The following is a 19,329-nucleotide window of genomic DNA, read 5'->3' as shown; positions in this document are numbered from 1 at the left end:
CTGAGGGCTGCCACCACCCAGGTTCATTACCATCACCTCCCACAGAAGAAACCCCAGCTTCCCAAAGCCCCAAACCACCCTGGCTCAGGCACTGACACTCCAGTGTTCCTCCTGGAGCCCCACTGCCCTGCCCCGTGTTTCTTTGTTCAGTGGGACTAGAGGAAGTCTCTCCACCTTCCTTGTGTGACTGCGGATCCTAGACCATCACTCTAGGTGTGGGGGTGCCCTGCTTCTCCCAGTGTCCCTGCTACTAACACAGGGCCTTCCCCAGAGCAGAGGCCCCATGAAGGTCTTTGGAATAAATGAACCAGTGAGCAGAGATTTCATTTATTACTATTTTATTTCTTCTACATGCTTGAATAAGCTAAGAAAATCCAAGTACATATCTTAATGTTACAGAAAAGACTAAAAGTGAGAATTAAAAAGTAAACCACTTATTTTCTCTATTTTACTAAGTTCTTTCACATTTTCAAGGAAATTCCTATTCTAATGCCATCTTATCTTATTACAGAGTACAAATAAAATGAAAGGTTTCCCAATTTGTTTTAAAATAGCAAAATTCTTTCTCCTAAACTGAAAAAAAAATGCTAAATGTGCCAATGTCATGCATAAACTTAGATTTTGAGAATAACAGACTTTCTAGTTGAGTAACAACATTTTAAAATGCCAAAAAAGTGAAAGAAGATTAAGTTCTAAGTCACCCCAGTGGAAGAGAAACACAAAGATGCTATTTACTATGATTCCCTCGCCCCCAGTCTGGCCCTCTACTAGTTAGATCATTGACTGCCCTCTTGAAACACAGAGTGAAGAATCTGCCTTGGACTTCACTCAGGGCAGAAGCTGCTAGATGGGGGCACTAGAACTTTCACTGGCCACGGCACTAGTATCATCCGTGGTGGCAATTCCAGATTGGGCTCTCTCTTCCTGCTCTCTTAAAGCCTCCTCATACCACCGAGGGAAGGCTCTAGGGTCATTTCCACTGATCTTGGCCAAAAACTCCAGGAGAGTCATCTTGCAGATCTCCGCATGGGCCCGGGGACCCCACAGAAACTCATAGTGGGCAGGATCACTGTTGGGCACCTGTCGGTATTCGAAGTACTGCTCCTGCACCAACACTCTGGTAATAAGATCCCTGGGTTCCCCATAGATAAAATGCTCTGTCCCATCATATACCCCCATCACATTCAGCACTTCCCACACCTTCTCCTCAGAGACACAGCCTCCTTCCATAAAGATCATGCTCAGGATAATTACCAGAACACCATTCTTGGGTATGGTCTGCCCATCGCCCATCATCCCATCGCAGGTGAGGCCCAGGGTAGTGTCCAGGGCATAGGATTCGTCGCTGGGGTCCACTTCCTTCACATCCACGCCAAACGCCAGCTGCAGGCACTGCAAGGCTTCTTTGAAGATCTCAGGGAAGTGATCCTGGTAATCTTTGATGACGACATTCAGCATTTCTGCCTTTGTGGTCAGCTCCTTGGTGCGATACTTGAGAAGCAGAAACTCTATCAGATCAGCTACCCTGTCATCAATCACATTTCTGGGAATGGACTCAGCATTTGGCAGAGCCTGAGAGGTGCTTGGACTCTCCTCTTTTTGGCTGCTGGGGCCATCCTCAGATTGGCTCATTGGAGAGGCAACAGCAGTGGGAGAGAGAAAGGAATCTGGAGGGTTCTGTAAAGGACCCTGGGAAGGATCCTGAGAAGGACCCTGGGAAGGATCCTGGGAAGGACCCGGGGGCCCAGGAATAACATTAAGCTCCTCCTCTGGGGAGCTCGGGATCAGAGGATAGCAAGAGGAAGAGGAGGAAGAGGAGGAGGAGGGAAATGAGGAGGAGCAGGTGGAGGATGAGGACGTAGCCTCTTCCACAACTGCAAGAACGCTTTGGGCCTCACTGCCTTCCTCAACCATGCAGCGCCGTCGCTTTGGAGCGTGAGACATGATGACGGTTTCCGGCAACAGACAGGAGTGTGGGCAGAGGTGACAGATGGGAGACCACGGGCCTGGAGGAGAGAGAGGATGAGAGCGGCCTCGGCTGAGAAACGAACCCTGGGTGGTCTGACACAGGCCACTTACAGGTTTCCTCTCGAGGGGTGCTCTTGGATGGAACAGGGGCACTCTTCCTGGGCAGCCTGTCTGCTGGCTACCCAAAGAAGGAAGGGCAGGGGCTCCCCAGGATGCAGTCAGCCCATTCCGAGGTTCCGGGGCTCACACAGTGGGGGGATTTGACCCTTGTGGGTGCCCCTCTGTTCTGGGATAGGGGGCCTCTGGTGCACACTCAGGGCACCCTCCTCACCTTGACTCCTGGCTCTGCCTGGACCTCCTCCACTCTCTGACCTCGGAACACCGGCCTCAGACCTCCGCCTTCGCCTCCTGGTTCCTGGAGCTCCTGTGAGAGAAATGGAGGGGACACCTCGGGGGTAGACCGTGGCACAGCCCTGGGCCTTCTGTGATGGTTCGAAGGGTGAATTCTGAGGTCTCCCCAGTTGTGCAGTGGGGTCCCACTGGGGTTCCCTTGTAGTGCCCACTTTTCCCCTAGCATGGCCTGGACCTTCCCCTTTGGGGGCCTGCAGGGAAACTCAGAACAAGACCCAAGTTTGAACAGAAAGCGCTGAGGGGCCCCACATGTGGCCGCACCTGCCCAGGGGTTCCCACAGGTCCTAGGCTGGGGAGATGCTCGGTCCTCAGCTCCTCCTCACGTCCCGCCTGCCCTCCCCGCACTGACCACAGGGGAGGGAGTCTGTTCAGTCCTCCCTCGGGGTCCAGGGAGTCCACCCTCTGTGGATCTGAAGCCTCCGCCCTCTGCCAAAAACCTTACCTCCCGAGACCCTAAGCCAGAGGTCACCCCTGCTCACCCAGATCTAGGGCCTCCAAGAGCCCCCACAAGGGCCAGGATCCCTGCCTCCCTATTGTGGTATAACCACCTCAGTCCTTCCTCACATGAAACGCAGACTCCAGGCAGGACTGGGGTTGTCCCGTCTGCCATTTTGAGACTCCGCAGCTTTCACAAGGACCCCCGTCTCTCTGAGACCCGGATGTCAGGAAATGCTGCATGTGGCCGTCCTGCCTGGGGACTACAGGGTCCTCTCTGTTCTGGGGTCCAGCTCCCCTTAGTCCTCCCTCAGTGGTCTAACCCCCCTAGGGTCCTCCCAGGGCTGACAGCAGGGGCAGGAATCTGGGGTCCTCACTTTGACTCCTGGTAGGACCTGGACTCTGTCCTCCCCGCATCTGAGGCCCGGATCCTCACACCAGGGCCCCAGTCTCTCTGAGACCCGGATGTCAGGAAGTCAGACAGGCCTAGTGTGCTCTTCTCACCCTACGGTCTCCCAGGGTCGACGACATGGGCAGGGATCTGTGGGGTTCCGTCAACCCTCCCTCGGTGTCCCCTCAGTCCTCCGTCAGGTCCTTACCTTGTCTCCAGGCAGGACCCGGGATTCTCTCCTCGACCCAACTGAAGTGCCGCCTCTTATACCAGTTCCTAGTCCCTCCTAGCCCCAGATGTCAGGAAGTCCGCCCCCTGTACCAAGTCCCGTCTGAGATTGGATGTTAGGAAGCCCGCCCCCTGTCAGGTCCTTAATCTGACACCCAGATATCAGGAAGTCAGACCACGCCTATTGGGCTCAACCTACTCCAGGGCTGCCCAGGGCCGACAACAGGGATGGGCTTCTCTCAGATCTCCTCTGTCTGGGGTCCACGGTCCCCTCAGGGTCCTCCTTCAGGTCCTTACTTACCTTCATGTCTGTCAAGGCCTGGGACTCCTCCATCTGCTGACTGAAGGATGCACACCCAAGACCAAACCAACCCTATTTCAGTATCCCAAGGCAAAGTAATGTAATACTAAATCCAGTCAGATGCCTGGGCTGACAGCACCGGATCTGTTGGGGGATCCCCTCTGTCCTGGAGTCTAGTGTTTCATCAGTCCTCCCTCAGGGTCCTCACCTTGAATACTGACAGTTCCTGGGTCCTCGCCTCTGCTTACCTGAGTCCAGCCCTGCCAGCTTGATGTCTTTCCCTCCTTTAGACCATTTAACCCAGCAGAAGACAGAGGCCGCCGTATCAGGCTACAGCTTCTTGGGGCCTCCCTACACTGATAGCAGGGGCAGGATGGAGCTGACCTCTGTTCTGAGGTTCAAGGTGCCTCCAGTCCTTCCTCAGGGTCCTTGACTTGACTCCTGGCAGGTTCTGGAACTCCTTCCTTTGCTGATATGAAGACACATCCCTCTATCCAAGCCTCACTTCCCTGAGGTGTTCATTTTCTGCTTCCCCAGAAGGAAGTCAGAGGCTTCCACGACTCTCTGACTTGGCGCCTATGGGGGCTGACTGCAGGGACAAGGTAAAGCTAGGACTCCTCTCTTCTAGTCTGGGATTCCTTCATTGCTCCTTCAATATCCTCACCTTGATTTGTGACAGGGCCTGAGACTCTTCCCTCTTGTGACCTCAGCCTGTCCCCTCCCAGCCAAGGCTCTCACCTCTCTGAAGACCCCCAGGGCAGATTGAGTAAGGCTCACAGTCTGACAGCTCTGCCAGGGATCTCCCACAGCTGTTATCAGGAGTATAGCTGGATTATCTGGACCTACTGGGAGGATGCTCCCGGCTCAGTCCTTACTTCTGAGGTCCTGGGTCCTTGATGAAATCCTGGCTGGGAGAGGCTCCTCACTGTCAGCTCCGAGCATTTGTCCAGCTGCGTCCCTCGCAGAGAATGATTCTGCACCATGAACTAGTTTCTAGATAGGGAGCTGCAGTGCCCATGAGCATGGGGGAGAGTCAGAGAAAAAGCAACCTTTTCAATGGAGTCTCTTGACCAGCCAGCCAAACTTCAGAAACATTTTGTTCTAAAAGATTGATTTTCTGCACAGAAGAGGCTGAGCAGCAGCATTTGGAGAGGTCCTGCTCATTTGAAATTATCTAACATTTCATAGTTCAGAGCACTGATTTTCATTTTCTTAACCCTCATTCCTAGCAAAAAATATATTATACATCTCTACCAAGTGTATATTTAGAATACATATAAAATTTCATGAAAGAATACCTACACTTACTGTGTGTGGATCGCTTTAATAGCTCCTATTCTATAATATCTCCAGTCCATTCTTTATCTTCTGTTAAAAATTATTTTGGAAAGGCCAGTCCTCAGTCTCTTGTCAAAAGTTCAGAAGTAACAGGAGTAGAAACAATGAATTGCAAAAGTAGCAATTAGTAATAGTTTATTCTGCCCATGCCAAAAGGACAGTTGGAAACCAAACATGGAATGAGGTCAGGGATATATCATTTTAAAGCTGCTGATATTGTGGGAAGGCAGTGACTATTCTTCACAGTGGTTGGTTATAATATTTGAATTTCTTAAATGACAGGGAATTGGTTAGTGATTACCTCATATCAATTTGGGGAAACAACTGAAGTTTTGCTGATGATTTCCAGAGGCATAAGCAAGAAATGACCCAGATCAAGTTAGCCTTGCAATAAAACCTAAATTAAGCTTTGTTTGTATATGGCTAAATTGGTTTTGTCTGCTCAGGAAGTTTTTCAAGGCTAGTCTCTGTTTGTTTTTTATTGTAACACACTAAAATGGTTTCAGGTGGTCATTAGCACAGGCTTTGGGGTCCTACAACCTCAGTCATCTCATCTTTTCAGCTGTTCTGTTACTATCCAAGAGCTACTGGTATCTGTGGTTAGAGGGCCTGCCTCTGGTTTGTGCAATGAAATAGGTCAGAAATTTAAAATCTTCTTCTCCTTACCCATCCTTCCATCTGTGGCCTACAGCCCTTCCACAACTTCCCCACTGTCCACCACCCCACCAAACACAACAACCAGCTCCCCACAGTCATCAGTCTTCCCTAGGGATTTCTTGTGTTTTGTTGTTTAGCTTTTGTTGTTGATTTCCCCCCCACCCTCCTCTCCTTTCTATAGTTATTGAGAGTTGATTTGGGGAGTGGAAGTCAGTGGTCTGAACCTGATGGTCATCTTGGCATTTACAGCTAAGGCACTAAATCTATAAATAATTTAAGGAGAGTTCATATCTTTGTCGGAGAAGGCAATGGCAACCCACTCCAGTGCTCTTGCCTGGAAAATCCCATGGATGGAGGAGCCTGGTAGGCTGCAGTCATGGGGTCGCTCAGAGTCAGACACGACTGAGTGACTTCACTTTCATGCATTGGAGAAGGAAATGGCAACCCACTCCATTGTTCTTGCCTGGAGAATCCCAGGGACGGCGGAGCCTCGTGGGCTGCCGTCTATGGGGTCGCACAGAGTCGGACATGACTGAAGTGACTTAGCAGCAGCAGCAGCAGCAGCATATCTTTGTAATAATGCTGTTCCTCATTAATGAATATGTTTTACTGCTTTATTTATTTGGGACTTTTAGCTGAATCTATCAGAAAGCTTTTATATTTGCCTCAATTAATGTCTCGTACATGTCTGTTAGGATTCTTTTTAGGTAATTTTCTTGACTTTCTTGCCATTGTGAATGAGGTATTTTCTATTTCATGTTCTAATTAGTTATTGCTTTTATATGGCAAGGTTCTTGATTTTGCTATAATGATTTTCCATATATATTTTCCTGAAGTCTCTCAATCATTCAAATACGCCACGTATTTTACAGATAATAATATTGTCACCAAATATTATCTTTCTTTTCAATATTCATACCTCTTATTTATTTCAATATTCATTGCTCTATGTGTCCCAGTGCAATTTTGAACAGTAGAGGAGAGAGCATTCATTTTAGTGTTGTCTGGCCCTGGCTTTAATGGAAATTCTAATATTTTACATATAAGTGTGTTTGCAATAGACTTTAGGAAATTGAAGTTCTATTCTAATGTTAACTTACTCTTTTTTTAACCACAAACTTCTGTTGAATTTCTTTCAAAAGCTTTTTAATATACCCATTGATGTGATCAAGTATTTTTTCTCCTCTAATTTGTACAGGGAATTATAATTGAAAGTATTTTCTAATGTTAAATCATATTTTTATTCCTCAGACACAGCCCATTTGTTCATTTAATTCATTGCTATGTTTAATATGCTATTAAATTATTTAGAATATTTGCTGCTATGTGAGTGAGCATGGCTTAAAGTGTTCTTTTCATGGGATGTTCTTATCTGGTTTTTGAATTGAGGAGCAATAACCTGGCAAAATGTGTTGAATAATTGACTGTTTTTGTATGCTTTGGAGGAGTTTACATAAGGTGATAATGTGTTTCTCCCTGACAATTTGGTAAAACTGGCTTCCAAAACTGCCTTGTTTTGGAACATGTGATGGTGGCTTGAGTTTTGAATACAGTTTCAGTTTGTATTGTTTGATTAAACTTTTAGGTGGTCAATTTCACTTAGGATTTCAACTTTAATAGCATGATATTTATAATAATTTTTTATTACAGAAATTATCAAACATACACACAATAAAAAGAATCCGTTTCTCTTTGTTATATAATATAATGAACCCAGTATACCTGACACTCAGCATTAACACACTTCAACACAATCTGGTTCCAGTTATACCTTCACCTTCTCCCATTTCTTGCTACTGGAATAATTTGAAGCATATTCAAAACATCATACTATTTTATTTCTAAATATTTCATGTTATTCAGTCACCCAGTCATGTCCAGCTGTTTGCAACCCCGTGGACTGCAGCATGCCAGACTTCCCTGTCCCTCACCATCTCCTAAAGTTTGCCCAAGTTCATATCCATGTCAAATATTTCCTGTCTTCCTAAAATATAGATTCTTTTATGATATGTAAATCTAATTCTTTTCAAAAATTTAAATAAGTAATCTTCAAATGCCAGGTATTTTTCATGTTTGCCTGGCAGACATACTTAAAAAAATTAGTTTCTTTGAATCAGTGTCCAAATAGGATCTAATCACTATAATTGTTTTTTATGTCTCAAGTCTTTTTTAAATCTGTAATTTCTTCCCCTGTTACCTCTTTTTCCTTGCAATTAAATTTTTGGGGAAAAAAAAAACAGAATTTGTGTTTTGTTTAGTTTCCAACAGTATGGCTTTTGTTGAATGCAACGTTTGTGGTGTCCCTTAACAAGTTCTTCAGAACTTACTGACACTACAAGATAACCCAAGCTCATTTTGTATATTTACTGCCTTATTTCTAGAATCAGTCATTTCTCCAAAGAGCCCTCGTTCTTTTTATTGTATGCAGACAAAAATTTCTTCAGTGAACAAAGGGAGACAAAATTTTTCCTTCCCCAGTTATATGTCTTATTCTTTCCTTTTCTTATTTCACTAGCTAGAACTTCCAGTACAGTGTTGAACAGGAGGCCTCAGAGGAGACATCCTTGCCTTTTTCCTGACCATAGGTGGCAAGCATTGAGGAAATTTCCTTCTATTCCTAGTTTACTGAGACTTTTTTTTTATCATGCATCTGTGTTGGATTTTATCAAATGCTTTCTTTGTATCAATTGATATGATAATATGATATTTTTTCTTTTGCTTGTTGATGTCATAAATTTCATTAATTGGTCTTTTAATGTTAAGCCAGACTTGTGTACCTGGAATAAATCTCACTTGGTCATGGTGTATAGTTATTCTTATACATGTTGAATTTGATTTGCTTATATTTTATTGAAGATCATTGGATCTATGTTCATGAGAGTTATGGGTCTGTAGTTTTCCTTTCTTGTAATATCTTTTACTGGTTTTGGTGTTAGGGTAATGGTCTCACAGAATAAGTTAGGAGTATTCCTTCTGCTTTATTTTTTGGAAGACCCTGTGGAGGATTGTTGTTAATTCTTCTTTAGATGTTTGGTAGAATTCGCCAGTGAAACCATCTGGGCCTAGTGATTTCTCTTTTGAGGAATATTAATTACTGATTTAGTTTACTTAGTAGATATAGATTTATTCAGATTACCTTTTTATCCTTGTGTAAATTTTTATAGATTACGTCACTTAAGATAATTTTATCCAATGTATTAAATTTGTGGACATAGAGCTGTCATAATACTCCTTCATTTCTTTATATTGGTCATCTGCGTCATCTAATTTTTGTTTTGTAGCCTTGCTAGAAGATGATCAATTTGTTGATCTTTTCAAATAACTACTTTTGGTTTCACTGATTTTCTATATTGTTTTCCTGTTTTTAATTTCACTGATTTTTGCAGAAATTCTTATTTCTTTTCTTCTGCTTGCCTTCAACTTAATTTGCTCTTCTTTCTCTAGACTCAAGTTGTAATGTTAGGTTTTGATTTTAGAACTTATTTTTCTAATACAGTTAGTGGTATAAATTTATCCCTAAGCACTGTTTTTTCTATATTCCACAATTTTTTTATTATTACCATTTGTATCTTATTTAAAATATTAAAACATTTATATTGGAGCTTATTCCCTGACCCAGAGATATAGGGATGCATACTGTTTAATTTACAAATTAAATTCTCTTTCTTCTCCTTCTTCTGATATTCCAGTTACTTAAATATTACACCTTCTGAAACTGTCCCACCGTTCTTGGATATTCTGTTTCATTTGGTTTTGCATTCTTTTTTTTTTCATTTCCATTTAGAATTTCAATAAAATTTCAATTTAGGGGATTTCTGTTGACATTTTTAAACTTGCTGATTCCTTCCTCAGCTATGTCTAGTTTGCTGATGAGTTCTCCAAAAGCCTTCTTAGTTTACATTAATTTATGTTTTTTCCTAGCATTTCCTTTTGACTCTTTCTTAGAGTTCCCATATCACAGCTTACATCTGCTTACCTATCTGTCTTGAATATTGTCCCCTTTTTCAATTATAGCCCTTGACATATAAGCCATAATTATTTTAAATTCCTTGTCTGATACTTTTAACATCTTTGTCATATCTGAGTCTGTTTCTGAGGCTTGCTTTTTCTCTTCAGACTGTATTTTTTCTTGCCCTTTAGCATGCCATGTAATTTTCTTTGTTGAAAAGCCAGACATGTTAGACAATAGGAACTGAAGTAAATTGGCCTTAATAGTGTGAGGATTTATGTCAGCTAGCATCGCACCTTTTGGTGTCAGGGGTTTAAAATTCATCTACACCCTTTGTTTCCCTCTTCTGTTGTTCTTGGGTTTCCCTAGGAACTGCATCTCAAATAGATTCGTGTCTTGCAGTTCTTTCAGCTATAATCTACTGTTGTTATAAAGGAGACATGTTGATGTAGAGGGAAGGGACAGGAAAAAGGCTTCTATAATATTATTAAGACAGGTCTGAGACCTGGGACCCTTTCCTGTGTTGCTGCAAAGCTTACACCTGGATATGCCTCTCCTCAAGCTATAAAATGCAAAGAAATTTATGGGAATTAAAACAACTGTGTGCATGCGCAGTTGGGGCAAATTCTGGACCACAAGATACAAAAAGACAAAAAAAAAAAAAAACCAACTGTCATTTCTGAATAGCCTGAAGCAAAAGCAGAGTGTCAGGAGCAAAAGCACGGTACTACACATGACCCCTGCACTCAATACCAGAAAGGGGAGGGCAAACCACCTAAGCCACCCCTGTATCCACCTGGAGTGGAGTTTCTTTAACACTGTGCTGGGATGGAAGAGGAAGGAAGTGGGTCATGGTTCAAATACCATAGACTCTCACTGTTACCAAGTGTCAGCCCTCCAGTCTGACCCCTGGACACACCCCTACCCTCACCACATATAAGGAAGAAGCTTGCTCTGCCTCAGTGAGCAAGCAAGGGAAACTGTTACTTGTTTTTGCTCCCTCTGTTTCAGCTGGAGCCCCAGTAAAGCCTTGCCTGAATTTCTTGCCTGGCCTCTAGTCAATTTCTATTGATTGGGGAAGGCCAAGAACCCTGGTCCATATCAAAATGAAGTCCGTTCCTATAGGCAGTTTTCAGAGATATTTGTTCTTATGGATTGTATCTTCCTGGTCAAAATCTCTGAGCCATGGCTCTGGAGCCGGAAGCACTGCTTTAGTAGTGGGATGCTTGGCATGGAGCGGAAGTGATCAGTTGCCTCAGGTCTTTTATGGCTTGCCACTCCTGGCATGGTAACTCTGCCAGGGTGAGGAAAAGCACGGTTCCAGTATTCTCAGTGCACTGTTCCTAAGGGAGGGACTCTGTCCCACAAGTGAGGGGTTAGCTGAAAGAAGGGATTCTCCACATCTCTCAGCCTTACTTTCCTGAAACTTAGCCTTTGGAACAAGTAGCTTGGGATGGGATGAGAAATGCTGATTCCCACGGTTCCCAGGAAGATACCCAAAGCCCTTGACTGGGAGCTGGAGGGAGAAGGAACTCTATGTTCTTGGCTGTATCCACCTGGGGTGGAGTTTCTTTAACACTGGGCTGGAATGGAGGAGGAAGGAAGTGGGCCATGGTTCAAATACCATAGACTCTCACTGTTCTTACCAAATGTCAGTAAACTTTTTTTAAAAGTGCTTCTTAATTTGCATATTCCCTTAGGACAATTTCCAGATATTTTATATGATTGTTTAAAAAATAATGGTGACATATTTCACTGGGAGTGGATCCATGGAACTCTTCCCATTGCCAGTGGAAGAAGTGGAACTCCCATGATGTAGGTTTGGATACAAGGCTTTAGTTTTTATGTTTATCTTGATTTCCTTGTGATTTCTTTCTCCACTTTCTTATTCTCTCACTTTTGCTAGATGGATAGCATTGTATTTCTCTGCTCTACCATAATCAACTGTTTTGTTTTTTGTTTTTTGTTTTTTTAATAAATTTATTTATTTTAGTTGGGCTCTGATTTTTTTCCTTCTGCAAGTTGTTACTTTCAAACTTCTAGCAAATACATTTTAAACTTTCAACCTCCTGTTGACAAAGATTTAGCTTCTCTCCCAAACAAGACTTTTAGTAAGCTTTTATTTTCTGCCTCTACCACACTATTCGACTGAATTTTTATTTCAAATCATTATTTTCAATAGTATGTCAGTGCTTTTTTATAGGCCATTACATTTAAAATTGTGTTAATTTTGTAGCCTTATTATCAAGAGCTATTTACTGTAAACTGAAAGTTTTACTTTTTGTTCACCACTGTTTCTTATATTTGCTTTCTTTTTGCTTGGATTCTGTTTTCCTTTTGCCAGAGTATGTCTCAGAATAATTATTTCAGTGGTATGGCATGTTTTGTTAGTTTTCTGAGTCTTTGTGTGGCTGAGAAGGTCTTTATTTTGCCATCATAGTTTATTGATAATTTAAACATCCTGCATTGCTAATGGGAGATCTGATATAAGTCAGGTTCACATTTTTTATAGGTAACTTCTTTCTCTGTAGAAAATCACAGCACTTCTCTGTATCTACAGAATTTGAAAAACGATCTGGGATGTGTCTAGATTTCTTGTGATAAGTCATTAGTGCTGTTTTCCAAATATTTCCAGTTCTTCTTCTGGGCACATTGTACTTCCCACACTTCTTAAAGTTACTTGTGGCTTTGTGACATGTATTAGCTAGTAAGATTTGAGAAGACATGACATATCACTTCCATGAAAGCTTTAATAACAGTACACAATTTGTAACATTTTCTTTCCTCTGTAATAGTGAATGTGGAAACCCACATTGATCTAAAGCTTCTGTAAGTCGAGTCTCGAGTAACTACAATGAGCAAAGCCCTCCTGCTGCCCAACATTGAATAGGCAGTATGACAAAGAAATGTTTTGGTGTTTCAAGCCACTGATATTTTTAGATTGTTTATTATTAGAGCATAAACTAGTCTATCCAGACTGAAACAGGAGGTTATTGCCATAACAAACAATAAAATTAATAATAATAATAATATAATATCAATAGCTTTGGTTGAATTACCAGATGATGGATACCAAATAAACTGTTATCAAGGGTTGGACGAATGGTGATCCATGTTTTGTAGTGGTGCAATATTTACTGAAACTTTTGCCTGCATTAATTTGTAAGGCAGACAATTTAACTAATGAATGTTTAGCTCTAGGAGAAGAGATTGGACTAGAGAATGCTGGCACTATGTGTTAGTCACTGTTGTCCACATTTGACAAGTTATTAAAAAAGTTCTGAAGTCAGAAAAGAATTGGCTGGTTTGCAGGCAGTGATAAAAGGAAATAGAGAGTCCAGAAATGTGAGGACTGGTAAAACTGGAAGAGACAATTGCTTCTTAGCCTCGATGAGTAAAAGATAAAGGCAAGGAGGTTTTTTGTTGACAATGGCTTCTTAAAACAGCCTTCAGTTCAGTTCAGTTCAGTCACTCAGTCGTGTACGGGCTCTTTGCGACCCCATGGACTGCAGCACACCAGGCCTCCCGGTCTATCACCAACTTCCGGAGTTTACGCAACTCATGTTCATTGAGTCTGTGATACCATCCAACCATCTCATCCTCTGTCATCCCCTTCTCCTCCCGCCTTCAATCTTTCCCAGCATCAGGGTCTTTTCAAATGAGTCAGTTCTTCACATCAGGTGGCCAAAGTATTGGAGTTTCAGCTTCAGCATCAGTACTTCCAATGAATATTCAGGACTGATTTCCTTTAGGATGGACTGGTTGGATCTCCTTGCAGCCCTTATAATGGGACTAAATCAAGGGGATGGTCATTTGACTACTGTAAAAATCTCTGAATGGACTGTGGTGTTTCAAAGGACAGACAAATTAGAACTGTTGCCACAGTAAATATTTTCTTTTGAAAAGAATAGTTCAGGGAAAATAAACTGAGGGTCCAGTTCTCTCTTAAAAGTCTGATAAGCTCAAGATATTAACAGTTAAGGTTGCAGGAAACATGAGCCTGAGAAAGCAAATATAGTATATATGCAAGATGTGTTTAGTAATGAATTGTGAGTATGGTTATTGACATTTGGAGCTGAGTCAAACTAAATAGCTACGAAGCCTGAACAAAATTACTGTGACTGTTTAAAATTTAAAATGACCCTTGGGCTCCAAATCTACTATAAAGAGGAAGCAGGCTATGAGTTTTTCAGCCCCCAAGGAGTAAATATTTTCTGATACTCAATCCAGATGTGGTTAAGGAGGATGACAAAAGAAAGACACCCTCTGAGGGCAAAATCAAGGTCCATAGTGAAAAACTGACCAGGCATGCCCCTTCCCAGGGAGCAGAATCAAGGCTTACCAAGGAACATTCTCACTCTCTGGGTGGAGCACTCTTTCTGCCTATGTCTAGTAGAATTTAAGCATTGCTATTAACCAGTGGCAGTGTTATGATTCCTGATCTCTCTAGAAGGGATTGTTTTTGTGATTGTCTTTCCAGGAATATTGTATGCATGCGTGAGTGCACCTCTCAGTCGCTCAGTTGTGTCCAACCCTTTGTGACCCTGTGAACTGTAGCCACCATGTCCATGGCATTCTCTAGGCAAGAATACTGGAATGGGTTGACATGACTTCCTCCAGGGGATCTTCCTGACCCAGGGATCGAACTCGTGTCTCCTGCAGGCAGTTTCTTTACCACTGAACCACCTGGGAAGCCAATACTGGATATGAGGGGGCAAATTACTTTTTTTTGTTGTTTAGTTCCTAGTCTTCTGGACTAAGAGGTGACACTTCCAGAATAGATAAAGAAACTTCCAAACACCATTTAGAGGTCCTAGATATGGGAAGTGAAAAAGTGATTGAATGAGTCTTCTTGATTCCTCCCAGGAGGAGGGGGTAAATGTGTTCTGCATGAAGAAAAAAGAAGTAGACAAAATATTCGTGACAAGAAAGGAAGGCTGGGGTGGTGATTAGTGCCATCTACCCAGTGTTTTTATTCTCTTCTCAAGCACACAGTAGGATCACTCTTCCCCAGCCCTTGAAGTTCGATAAGGCCATCGTGATTTGCTTTACCTGAGAAATGTGAACCAAAGTTATATGTTTTGCCCAAAGACAAGTTTAAATTGTCAATGTGCAATTTCCCACATTCTTTTACCCTATTTTGTGCTCATGGAAGTAGGTATTGTGATGAAGTCAGCCTCGGTTCCTGATGATAATAAACAGGATCCCTTTGTTGACCTACGGTGGACACAGAGTTGAAAAGGAAATAAACCTTTGTTGAGTTGAGCTCTGTAATTTGAGATAGTTTACTCCCACAGCATAACAGAGCCTAGTCTGACTAATGCAATTTGTTTTTTTTGTCTTTTCTTTAATACTCTTCACCTTTTTGGCTGTCTTTTGCTCTTCAGGTTGGCTATTCTATCCATTCTGACTCTTTGAGTAAGCATGATTCTCCTTAATGGCAGTTGGGAACATGTTAAGCAATCAAGGCAGCAAGGTGCCACAGTTTTTTGGGGGTTTTGGGGTTTTTTTGTTTGTTTGTTTTTTATCCAAGGCAATCCATAGACAGTATGAGAAGCATGAAATCTCCCATCTTCTATCTCTGGGATTTCCTCCTGTGTAGTAATGCAGCTGATAGAAAACATGACATAATATGGATGCACAAACATATAATCTGCTTATACCTACTCTAACCATGTTAATGAGAGGTAAAAAAAAAAAAGTCCAGAGTTTGCAGGCTGTTTTTAATATTCCTATTTATTAATATTATCCTGAGAGCACATATGAGATTTCTGGAGCAGCGTAGATTCATCATTATTTCCTTTCAAGAAAATAACACTTCTGTAGTTCCCCATACCTGAATTTCTCATATTTTGGACAACAAGATGTGAGTTGGATGTCACCCTACACAAACAAAATTTATATTGCCAAAAATAAATGCGGAAGAAGTGATTCTGAGCATTTATATAGAAGGGGAGTGGCTGTCCCTGTTGAAAGGAAGGAGGAAAATCTTTGCTCCTTCGGAAGGATCTGGTGGTCTTACTCTAACCTTTTGGAATGTAAATAAATCTTTCTAGGGGAAAGATAAAGACCATTGTCTCCAGCTTTACAATCGTGGAATGAAATGTGGCACATACTTCTAGTCATAAATCTGTCTGGAGTCCTCTCACTATATAGTTGTAAATTACCTTCCCAGGCTTGCCCTTTTATCCCAGGTCCCAAGTTTCAGTAAGATTTGCTCAGCAAGCCCTAATTGTGCAGAAACATGAGCTATTTTCTCTAGAGGCCCAGACAGGCCCAGTAAATCCTTTCATTTAGTCCAAGAATATATCCATATGGTTTTATCCTCTCTCCACTGCACAGTTCCCTCCAAACCTCTTCCCCTGGCCTTCCTTTAAGTGGAAACTAGATAGATCATGATTCCTTCCCCGATTACTGGTTATTTTACTTATACATGGCTCTTCTTACTGCAATATAATTTACATATAGGAGCCTAAAATTGGGACACCTGGTAATCATACCTGCATAATTAAGTTTTGCTTGGACACTCAAGTTGAACTCCAATTGTGTTCCTGACTTGTCTTGGTCACATTATAGCTCACCTCTGTTTCTCTCATGATCTACCAATATAACATTCCAATTTTGTTAACTACACCTTTCCCATTTCCCTTCTCAAACAGATCTATTTCCCTCAGATCAGCACTAATTAGGTGAACACTTTCAATCTTAAGACTCAAGTTTTCACTTTTCACTAATACAGAGACATTTTAGTTCACTATTATTTGTTTCACTATTATTTCTTTCTCTGTGTTACTTACATCTGGGACTCCTATTATATAGACTTTTGTGGCTCAGCTGGTAAAGAATCTGCCTGCAATTCGGAAGACCTGAGTTCAATCCCTGGGTTGGGAAGATCCCCTGGAGAAGGGAAAGGCTACCAACTCCAGTATTCTGGCCTGGAGAATCCCATGGACTGTAGAGTCCATGAGGTCACAAAGAGTCAGACATGACTGAGAGACTTTCACTTTACTCTTTTAGATCTGTCCTCTAAGTCTCCTAACTTCTCTCCAATAATCTTCCTATGCTTTTCTTTGGCACATTATCTGAGGAGGATGTCATTAATCAATCTTCCAATTCACTATTTTATGACACATGTATTATCTTTCTGCTACTTAATCATTCATGACTGCAGCCAAAATTAAAAGACTCTTGTTCCTTGGAAGAAAAGCTATGACAAACCTAGAGAGCATATTGAAAAGCAGAGACATTACTTTGCCAACAAAGTAGCAAACCATAGTTTGCTACTAGTCAAAGCTGTGGTTTTTCCAGTGCTCATGTATGGATGTGAGAGTTGGACCATAAAGAAAGCTGAGCACCAAAGAATTGATGCTTTTGAACTGTGGTGTTGGAGAAGACTCTTGAGAGTCCTTTGGACTGCAAGGAGATCAAACCAGTCAATCCTAAAGGAAATGAACCCTGAATATTCATTAGAAGGACTGATGCTGAAGCTGAAGCTCCAATAGTTTGGCCACATGATGAAAACAGCCAACTCATTGGAAAAGACCCTGATGCTGGGAAAGAATGAAGGCAGGAGAAGAGGATGACAGAGGATGAGATGGTTTGTCAGCTCTTCGCATGAAGTGGCCAAACTATAGGAGTTTCACCTTCAACATCACTCTTTCCAATGAACACCCAAGACTGATCTCCTTTAGGATGGACTGGTTGGATCTCCTTGCAGTTCAAGGGACTCTCAACAATCTTCTCCAACACCACAGTTCAAAAGCATCAATTCTTTGGCACTCAGCTTTCTTTATAGTCCAAATCTCACATCCATACATGACTACTGGAAAGACCATAGATTTGACTAGATGGCCCTTTGTCAGCAAAGTAATGCTTCTGATTTTTAATATGCAGTCTAGGTTGGTCATAGCTTTTCTTCCAAGGAGAAAGCGTCTTTTAAGTTCATGGCTGCAGTCACCATCTGCAGTGCTTTTGGAGCCCAAGAAAATAGAGTCAGCCACTGTTTCCACTGTTTCCCCATCTATCTGCCATGAAGTGATGGGACCGGATGCCATGATCTTAGTTTTCTTAATGTTGAGTTTTAAGCCAACTTTTTCACTCTCCTCTTTCACTTTCATCAAGAGGCTTTTTATTTCTTCTTCGCTTTCTGCCATAAGGGTGGTGTCATCTGCATATCTGAGGTTATTAATATTTCTCCCATCAATCTTGACTCCAGCTTGTGTTTCATCCAGCCCAGCATTTCACACGATGTATTCTGCATATAAGTTAAATAAGCAGGGTGACAATATACAGCCGTGACGTATTCCTTTCCTGATTTGGAACCAATCTTTTGTTCCATGTCCAGTTCTAACTCTTGCTTCTTGACCTGCATATAGATTTCTCAAGAGGCAGGTCAGGTGGTCTGGTATTCCTGTCTCTTTAAGAATTTTCCACAGTTTGTAGTGATCCACACAGTCAAAGATTTAGCATAGTCAATAAAGTAGAAGTAGATGTTTTTCTGGAACTCTCTTGCTTTTCTGATGATCCAATGGATGTTGGCAATTTGATCTCTGGTTCCTCTGCCTTTTCTAAATCCAGCTTGAACATCTGGAATTTCACAGTTCATATACTGTTGAATCCTGGCTTGGAGAATTTTGAGCATTACTTTGCTAGCATGTGAGATGAGTGCAATTGTGTGGTAGTTTGAACATTCTTTGGCATTGCTTTTCTTTGGGATTGGAATGAAAACTGACCTTTTCCAGTCCTGTGGCCATTGTTGAGTTTTCCAATTTTGCTGGCATATTGACTGCAGCACTTTCACAGCATCATCTTTTAGGATTTGAAATAGCTCAACTGGAATTCCATCACCTCCACAGGCTTTGTTCATAGTGATGCTTCCTAAGGCCCACTTGACTTCACATTCCAGAATGTCTGGCTCTAGGTGAGTGATCACATCACTGTCATTATCTGGGTCATGAAGATCTTTTTTGTATAGTTCTTCTGTGTATTCTTGCCACCTCTTCTTAATATCTTCTGCTTCTGTTAGGTCCATACCATTTCTGTCCTTTATTGTGCCTAGTTTTGCATGAAATGTTCCCTTAGTATCTCTAATTTTCTTGAAGAGACCTCTAGTGTGTGCACTTGGTGTCTTTCATTTAAGTGGTTGAAAGGTTAGGTTGCTCATCCTTACATATTTGGTGATCTTTGTTTATCTGTTCATATGAACAAGGATCTAGCCCTATTCTCAATCTTGTTTGCTCATTAGAGTTGCCTTGGGAGCTTTGAAAAACCCTAATACCGTACCATAGACCAATTAAATAAGACTATCTTGAAGTGGTATTGATGCCAAGCAGGGCCCTGTGAGTATAGAGGCCTTTTTGTCCCTCACTTCTTATAGGCAGATTCCAATCCCCATGACCTTCCTGAGTTCCAAAGGGCAGAACAATTGCTAATCAAGGAAGGAGCAGCTACAAAACCACCTGAGGCAAGATTAAAGAGACCAGAGAAGCTCATGGTATTAGGAGAATAGATCACCTAAGACCCCCCCGCACACACCCTAATCTTGTCAAAAACTCTGCCCTTTTGAAACTTTGCAGAAGAAAGAATATGACTATTACTGCCTTGATCCTTATCACTTACTTCTGCCTGACTATATAACCTTTCCCTACTCAC

At 42.1% G+C, this 19,329-nt stretch overlaps 2 protein-coding genes across 4 annotated transcripts in view; both read right to left on the bottom strand.

Moving 5' to 3' along the window:
- Positions 1–321: 321 nt before the first annotated feature.
- Positions 322–4,739, bottom strand: LOC145535256 (melanoma-associated antigen 10-like). 3 transcript variants are annotated; one of them, XM_081563613.1, is made up of 4 exons: positions 4,610–4,683; positions 2,300–2,392; positions 1,756–2,006; positions 322–1,701 (listed from the first exon to the last, which is right to left on the bottom strand). In XM_081563613.1, the coding sequence occupies exons 1-4, from the start codon at positions 4,674–4,676 to the stop codon at positions 844–846; spliced, it is 1,269 nt and encodes a 422-aa protein (XP_081419739.1). In that variant the 5' UTR covers positions 4,677–4,683; the 3' UTR covers positions 322–843. The 3 variants fall into 3 exon arrangements, with proteins under 3 accessions (XP_081419739.1, XP_081419740.1, XP_081419738.1); XM_081563614.1 differs by having other exon boundaries at positions 322–2,006; positions 4,473–4,739; XM_081563612.1 differs by having other exon boundaries at positions 322–2,006; positions 4,610–4,739.
- Positions 4,610–19,329, bottom strand: part of GABRA3 (gamma-aminobutyric acid type A receptor subunit alpha3) — a 272,860-nt gene continuing 258,140 nt past the window's right edge. The window contains exon 10 of the mRNA XM_081563610.1: positions 4,610–4,739. Within this exon, the coding sequence (XP_081419736.1) occupies positions 4,728–4,739 (12 nt within the window). The 3' untranslated portion in view covers positions 4,610–4,727. The remainder of the gene's footprint in view (positions 4,740–19,329) is intronic.

This window comes from Giraffa tippelskirchi, chromosome X, assembly GCF_054371585.1.
Source record: "Giraffa tippelskirchi isolate mGirTip1 chromosome X, T2T-mGirTip1v1.2.pri, whole genome shotgun sequence".
Taxonomy (NCBI): domain Eukaryota; kingdom Metazoa; phylum Chordata; class Mammalia; order Artiodactyla; family Giraffidae; genus Giraffa; species Giraffa tippelskirchi.
This window is presented reverse-complemented; position numbering and strand designations above follow the sequence as displayed.

Bases quoted from the DNA above. Each gene is read 5' to 3' on its own strand.
- LOC145535256 (XM_081563612.1), bottom strand. From the start codon at position 4,676: ATGCTCGGAGCTGACAGTGAGGAGCCTCTCCCAGCCAGGATTTCATCA. The intron at 2,393-4,609 runs GTAAGGACTGAG...TTTCTCTCACAG, and splicing joins AAGGACCCAGGACCTCAGAA to GAGCTCCAGGAACCAGGAGG. The intron at 2,007-2,299 runs GTGAGGAGGGTG...TCTCTCCTCCAG, and splicing joins AGGCAGAGCCAGGAGTCAAG to GCCCGTGGTCTCCCATCTGT.